At 44.9% G+C, this 8,114-nt stretch overlaps 1 protein-coding gene across 8 annotated transcripts in view; it reads left to right on the forward strand.

Annotated features, from left to right (window-relative positions):
- SIL1 (SIL1 nucleotide exchange factor) overlaps window positions 1-3,039 on the forward strand; it is a 335,801-nt gene extending 332,762 nt beyond the window's left edge. For all 8 annotated transcript variants that reach the window (XM_025206016.1, XM_025206046.1, XM_025206021.1 and 5 more), the window contains one exon: window positions 1,734-3,039. In XM_025206016.1, coding sequence (XP_025061801.1) covers window positions 1,734-2,087 — 354 coding nt within the window. In that variant the 3' untranslated portion in view covers window positions 2,088-3,039. The remainder of the gene's footprint in view (window positions 1-1,733) is intronic.
- Window positions 3,040-8,114: the final 5,075 nt, after the last annotated feature.

Below are 8,114 nucleotides of genomic sequence, written 5' to 3' on the forward strand. Positions count from 1 at the left end.
TATTTTGTACAGGGACCAGCTGTTTATGCCGTGCAGACTGAAATGCATTTCGGATCACATTCTGGTTGGTGATGCATACGTGGATTTCCTGTTAGCGACAGCTTCTCACATTCACCTGCTGGCACTGCCAGGGCCACACATTTAATGGTAACAGCTAGTATCAAAGCCAGCAGTAAATGAATGTGCAGATTCCTACATATGCCGCCCACGCTGTGAACACTGAAACTCAGTATATTTGAACAAGATCAACCCCCACTGCAGCAGCCTTCAATGTGCCTGCTAGAACTGGGTCTTTCACTTGGGCTCTGCATCTTGGCTTACATGTGGGGGTGCTTTTGAAAGTGCATGTAGCTGCACAGAATAGGATGGCTGAACCTTTTGATTTAAAGCTGATCTGAAACGGTCAGAGCCTGTGGTCTGGTAACATTCCCGAAGTGATGGCACAACAAAAATGTTCAATAGGCACAGAGTTACATGGTAGTTATGAAACAGAACAAAAACCAACTTTTTAAACATCATCACCTAAACTGTCTTCCCCTTTCTGTTAGATGTTTGTTGCCCATGATGTCATAGTACCACAGTAATCCTCCAGTCATCTAAGAGTTTTCCAGGCTGGACAGGGCTAGAATTTCTAAAACATAAAAACAAAGCACAAAAATTTTTCAAGCCACCTTTATGTATCATAAAGAAACAAAATAGGGCGTGCTTCCTTTTATTTACATATATATATATATATTTTTCCTTTGCACATGACCTTGAAAGTCAGATATTAGGGGGTATCTGGATTCACCCCCTGGATAATAATACAATAGATTCCAGTTATTTGTACAGCCTTTTTTCCCAACAAAATTATGCAAATTAGCAGACTATATTAGTAAATGGAACAGGAAGAAACAATTTTAAAAATAAATAGGTAGCATAATTTCTGGTCATAATATGGTGCTATAAGTGACTGCAAGTTGCTACTGCAGTTTTTTGTCAGCTCTTAAAGATTTGCTGGAAAATAAATGGCAAATGACAGCAATTGCAGTTTGATCATATCTTATACCTTTCTATGTGACTTTGTGCATATTCATAACAAATAACAGAATTCCACATGCACCTTAAGCATTCCCAAATTGCATTTACTTCATGTAGTCATCCAATGATGCAAGGAAAAGCAAGTACAATAAAATAAGAGGCAATGTTTAAGAGGTAGTATTGTGATATGTAAGATAATTTAGAAAAAATGTCTAAGCAAACTGATTTATTTCCATGAGACATGTCATTAATCCAGTGTGGTTGATATCATGGGTAATGATAAGAAACATGTTAAGTATGCTTAAAGTGAAATGTGCCGATTTAAAACAACAGAAAACCATATGTAATAATTTGCAACATTATAAAATGGTTTCATTTTGAAACACTACTATAAACTGTCTGTTATGAGCAGAAATCTTTAACTATGCTTAATCTTTGCATGAGTTAAGTGATCCTTGGCTTTCTCTTTCTAGTTTCAGTTTATACAATACCCCCAAATATTCTAAAAACTAATATCCAAATAGGTGGGCAAAATTTAATTCAATGGATAGCAGGAAAGTTTACAAATAACCAAAACATGCTAATAACTAACATGCATTACAGGGAAATCTACTTTATGTTGCTCAACAGTATAAAAAATCTACTGAGAACAATTATTAAAGGTGGCAGTTGTACTAGGATACTAATAATCAATGTAACATGGTTTCTCACAGATGCTGCTTGAGGGTGCCCAGAACAATGAAGACCAAATGGAAGAGAAAGTCCAGCAGTACAGCCAAGTGAAGCTGGTGCCCGCTGTGGTAGAACAGGGCTGGTGTGCCATTGTTTCCAACCTCCTGGCACTGCCGGAGCATGACACTCGAGAGAAAGTCCTAAAAACAGTGAGTGTTCTGATGGCCTTCTGCAAGGATCGATACCGTGGGGACCAGCACCTCAACATCACACTAAGCATGTTGCGCAGCGAGTATGAGGAGCTGGCGGCTGAAGAACAAAGGGAAGGTGACAAAGATGGCTATTTTAAGGAACTTCTTGGCTCCATAAATACCATTATTCAGGAATTAAGATGAAAGCAGCTGTAATTTCACTGAGATTTAAGAAGTAATTCAGGACAACTGCATGAATGTTGCTGGTTCAGGCTTAAATAAACTATTGAATAAACTGCTGGTCCAAGCAAAATCCCTCTCCAAGGCGAGTGAGCCAGTAGCTTCGTTACTAAAAGCACAAGCATTTGGGGGTATATTTTCAGCTCATTTCTTGGCCCATGCTAATTTCTCAGCTAATGAGGGTGTACATTTTCAAACATATATTACACCTCGTACTCTGCTTGCTTCTGAATTGTTTACTGTAAGTGACTGAAATATTTTATCCAGATAGAGAAAAGCAGCAATTTTTTGGAGTCCCAAGGGCTGATGATACACTTGCTTATCAGGCAGCTGTGCATTTGGATTTTCTAAAGAAAAAAGACTTCTTCATATAACACTGATCAGGCTTTCTTCTTTGGATTTGTACTACTTTCTAATCTTTACAGAGGCTCTGGAAACTGCTGGTTGTGTTCTGATCTTTAAGTTTTCATCCTGCTTGTGTTTTTTACTCAGAAACCTCAAGAATATTGAGTCTTGTTATACCTAGGTCTGGTTAGAGATGTGTAAAACCAAGATTGGGAGGGGTTTTTTTCCAACCCTTATTTGAAAGAGCATAGACTCTTTAGCAAAAAGAGCCCTTCTCACAATGTTTGCTAGACGCTTGAATTAAATACATGTTTAAAAAACAAAACCAAAACCTCAAGCATTCTAAATAGCTCTGATTAGAAATCGTTTCTCCTGCCAACCAATCAGGTTATACTTGCTTCACAACTGTAATATGAACTTTTTTCTTCTTTAGTTGTTCAAAACTCTGCTTAGGGTAGACAAGACCTGAATTTCTAATGGTCTTTTAATGGAAAAAAAACAATCTAGGGAGGGGCTTGGAATTCTTTTGGACTGTCTTTATACATCAAGGGAAATAAAATTTAAAAGCTACTATTTTTTTTCCTTGTACACTTTACTTTTAAATATTTTTGTGCCTTCTGATCTTATGAGAATACTGCCTGTAGCTGGGGGTGGAAGGAAATATTTTTTCCAATATTTCAATTTTTTTTTCTATTCCGGACAAGGGGGAAAAGAAACATAAAATATTTTTAATTTCCCATAAAGCAGCGTTTCAAAAAAAAAAAAAATCATGTCAGCCTCATTGAAACATTACCTGTCACTCAGGCAAAAGCCTGCTATTACAGCATTGACCACACCTTCACTTTTTAAAACTTTGCTTATAGAAAACAGTGACTTGAGTTAAAGTTTTGGCCTTGAAACAGTCCCATACCAAAAATGTTGAAGTGGGCTGCATAAACAGTGCCTCAGCAAAGTGTTGCCAAAATCAAACACAGGTTTCAAAATATTCCTATCATGACAAAAAGAGCATTTGTCACCAGAAGAGCATTTCAATGAAGCACTTGCAACCAGCTCTACTGGGAGCTGCTGTGAATCCCTCTGACTGTCAGCTTCAGCTGCTTCAACCCGGGCCAGTGCTACCAGTTGTACTGTGTGGGGCTTTTACAGTGCAGAGAAATATCCATTACAGGCTGGACTGAGGCTACCAATTCCTTTTCCCCTATGATCTTAGCAGACTTGAATCCAGGTCCCATTAACCTGCAGTACCACCTGGCCCTTCCTCTGCTGCTTTTTCTGTTTATCATTGCTATGTACAGAAAACCCTGAGCTAGTATCTTTTTATTTTTAACAGAAAGTGAGACTTGGAGTGCTATGTGGCTGGAGCCGGCACAGTTAGGCGACTGTACCAAAGGGACCTTCCCCAGCACAGCAGGGCACTGTGAGGATGGGGAGCTGCTTTGCTGCCTGTGCCATGTGGGCATGGGATAACTTTGCCATTTTAGTGCCAGGTTATTATCTTTGGTTGTTTGGCTTTCCCTGCCCAGAGTGGATGCCACCAGAATGACTGGATGGTTGCTCTGTAATCCTGGTGGCTCCTGCAGGGTTTCCCATCAGGAGTCCCTAATGATGATAGAATAATAAATAGTTGTATTTATACAGCATCCATCTGCCACTGCCTTGTAAGGACAGCATGAAACAATGTGCTCCCAATGAATCGAGTTGCCAACCACTTGAGAGCCAGCATCTTCCAGCCCTTCTGCAAGCAGGCAAAAGCTGTGCAGGCAGGAGGGCGCAAAAGCACAAGGTTGCAACATAAAATATGCAGGCTATAGCCACTTTGTCCAGTATAGTCCTGCAGCCTGGGAGCCTCCCTGAGGGTGGAATGTACAGGTTGCAATCTTCAGCTTAACCAAGCATGGGCTGTACCCCTCCCTGAAGCTGGCAGAGCCAAGGGAAGGGGTGTGGGCAGGGCTTCCCTGCACCCTGAGGACACCCAGAAGCCAGGACAACCTATTAAAGCAGACTTCAGGCTGCTTCAGTGGCAGGAGACTGAACTGGCAGGCAGCTGCCCAGGAGCAGGTGGGCACAAGTGGGGTTTTAACCCACTTTTGCAAATGCACTGCCTCCCGCTAGCTCTGTGCTTTGGTGCCACAGCTCAGGGCAGAAACCAAAGGTTTTGCCAGGCCTGGAACCTCTTTAACTCTCAAAATCAGCTCCTTACATAAACTGCCTTCATGTGCCGACAGACAGGAGTGGGGGCCAATGCAGCAGTCAGGCAGGTCGTCACCTAAGAGTACTTGTGCATTTGGCCCTGGCTTCAGCTCCTGGGCCAGAGAGCATGCATCAGGGTGCCTATGGCAAAGTAGTGGACTCTCCATCACTGGAGGTGTTCAAGAAGAGGGATGTTCTAAGTGTAGCTATGCCTGTGTCCTGCTGTGGGTATTTCCCATGTTTCTAGGCTTTGCTGGTTGCTGTATGGGAGGGAATTCCTCCCCTTCCCCCACCTTCCTCAGAAGCATTGGGTGTTGGCTGCAGTCAAGGCTGGGGATTTTGACTAGGGCATGCCAATGCTCCTGCTGGAACTTAAATCCACATGTTCCTGGCTAAAGGGTCTTGCCTGTTTGCTCAGGGTCAGACCAGTTGCCATATTTGGGGGCATGAAGGAATTTTACCCCATGGTCAGGTGGGTAGGGATTGTGTGGGGTTTTGCCTTCCTCTGTAGCAGGGGTTGTGGCCCTCTTCCTGGGATCTTTTGAGCATACTACCCCTGGTGGTCTTCAAAAGGAGGCTACTTAATCACCTAGCTGGGGTCGTTTGACCCCAGTATTCTTTCCTACCATGGCAGGGGGTCGGACTAGATGATCTGCTCAGGTCCCTTCCGACCCAACCTGCTATGAAACAATGGAGCTCTCTGCCAGCCCTGCTTCTCTATGATTCAATTCTTTATGATTCTCCCAGCAAAGGCCAATGTCCTGCCAAAACTAAGCAAATTCTCAAGCGGTGTGAGATACACCATGGCATTCATGGAGTTCAGCTGATGCCACTTCCCAATACCTGCTGCATGGGGAGTAGTGGAGACTCATTGGCTTAGCCACTTCCTTGCTGTAATCGGACGCTGGGTTCAGATATTCTCTTGCTTTCCCTTCAGATAGAGGTTTCCTGTTCTCCTACTGTCAGGGCTTATGTTGGGCTTTGTGTTTCCAAGTCAGCGTACTAAGTGTTCAGCCCCAAGTGTTCTCGCATGCTACTGTCTAATGCACGTTTGTTATCTGTTATGGAGAAGTCAGAGATGTTAGAGGATGAGCTTTGGTATACAGACTCTATTTTGACCTTTCTACAGAATTCCAGAGAGCCTCCTTACCTGTTGTAGGATGCTTTGGGAAGGGTCAGAGCCTTGACTGGAGGCTATGTAAGTCTCCATTTGAATCTTTCAGGTTTTCGGAGGAGTTCCACAGTATTTTATTAAATTTTAATTCCTTGGGGACCTCACTTTCTTGTCGGCTCATTTAAAATTCCTCATGAGGTATTTTTGATCAATCCCAACAGCAACAGTATAAAAACAAAAAGTTATACGTGGCTCCTGCAGCTGAGACACGTCATAAGCACAACTGGAGCCAGTTCTCCACATTCTGTACACCAGCCGTGATAGAGATCCATCAATATACAAACACTCCTAAGCATTTTATCTCCACATTTCATGCAATTCTGCAAAGCTCTATGGATGGAAAATAACACCCTGTGCCTCAAGCTTGGAACAGACACACAGGCACAGAAATACCATAGGCTCAGGGGACTGGAGCCCTTAATGCCACCCATGAAATAGATTTATGCTAATAGCACATTGCCTTATCCTGCTATTGCAGTTGTAACCTGTGTCAAGTACTACTCCAAATGCCCCGCATCTAAGGTGCCCTACTTACTTGCTGGGGGAAGGGCTTCTGCTGCTTTCCATAGTTTCAGATTTGCTTTCCAGATATAACAGATCCTTCAGTAATTGTTTCTGCAGCCTCAGGAGCATCAGCAATGATGATGCTACCCATGAGAGAGGAACCAGCCTGCTATCAAAGAGAATCTGTAGGTGCCAAATGCAAAGCCGACTGAATACCTGGGAAGTTGTCACTGCTCAATTATCTTATGCTTGTTAAGCTCACTGATTATTTAAGATGTTCTTAATACAAGCTGAGCAATTCATCTCGCCTGTACAGAACAGATCAGCCTCCAAAACTTCCTTGGATCAATATCATCTCTTGAAAACAGCAGTGTGTAGCTACAGGTGTAGACAGCAGGTACCACAGTGTCTTATGCAGGGGACAAGCCACCTTATATCCGCATCTCATAAAATGGACAACTTTGGCTAACAGTAAATACCTGAAACTGAGCTTGGTATTGATTGGGCTATTTCAAGGCTGTTAGCCCTTCCTTCTTTATACTAGAAATTCAGGCTACTTTTACAGATTGTCAATTGTTGCTATTAAATAGTAGGTGTCATTATAAATATTGACTTTACTCTGGGGTTTGTTTCTGTTTTGCTTGGATTAAAACATAGCTTGAAGGAATTCTCACAAATCTGTTCCTGGAGAACGCAGCAGGGTATTTCAGACATGGTAAAATGCAGTCGCAACAGACTGAGCTGCCAGGGCTTGGTACATAGAGGGAGTATCTTCTATTTTGTAAGCTGGCCTCCTTCATTTTAGCTTCTGCTTGATGGAAGATGTGAACTAAGCCTTGGTGTTCTAGAGCAGAGGTCACTAACTGATCTTGAAGCTTCTTGGAGTCAATCTGAGGCTGGGGGAGCTAAGCACATGTGTGCATGCATGCACACACCCCATCTCCAGCCCAACAGGTCAGTCCGTGGGGGAGGGAAGATGTAGGGGGCCAGATAGAGGCCCCCATGGTGAGGGACAGAGTGCCGCAGAGGCAGGAGCAAGGGTAAGGTGAGTGGGGCCCCAGCCCAGTGGATGGTGGGAGAATCGAACCCGGGCGGCTCGTCCAGGGGCATGGCGGGGGGGGGGCACTGTGCACATCTCAATAGAGGCCCAGGGGGCACGTTTGCCCCCCCCCCATCTGTATGCAGCGGAGGCAGCTGCCATTGTGGGCTGGGCTTTGCATCCTGAGCCCTGGTGCAGCCTGGCTGGGGAGTGGCCTGACACCACATGTCCAACTGCTGGGCGGGCAGGGGATGAGGCTCAGGGATGCATGTGGCATTGAGCTGTTCCCAGGCCAGGTAGAGGAGCTCAGGGTGCAAAGCTCACAACAGCAGCCACCTACACCCTGCACAGATGGGGCACGTCCCCCCCCACAACACTGGTCAACATAGGCAGCTGTAGCAGCTGTCAGGGAGGGAGCTGGAGCAGGAGCAGGAGAAGGGGCAGGCCCTGCAAAGCCGGGGCATGGAACAGAGCTGTGAGTGACTTGTCTGGGGGGCCTGGGGATGGGGAGGCATGCACCCCAGGAAAGCACAAGGGGGCATGTGCCCATGGATCTGGGCCAGCTGCCACTGCGGGCTGGGGCTGCACTCGGGCTGGTTGGCAGTGGTGCTGGGAGCGGGGCTACTGGGTGTCTTCAGGCACCCAAAAATTTGCTGTAGCCCCACCTCCCAGTACTGCCGCTGTGCGGCTGAAGCACAGTGTAGCCCAGCCCCTGCCGTGAAGAGCGCGCCACTGCCCT

Source organism: Alligator sinensis, unplaced genomic scaffold (genome assembly GCF_000455745.1).
Source record: "Alligator sinensis unplaced genomic scaffold, ASM45574v1 scaffold156_1, whole genome shotgun sequence".
Classification (NCBI taxonomy): domain Eukaryota; kingdom Metazoa; phylum Chordata; order Crocodylia; family Alligatoridae; genus Alligator; species Alligator sinensis.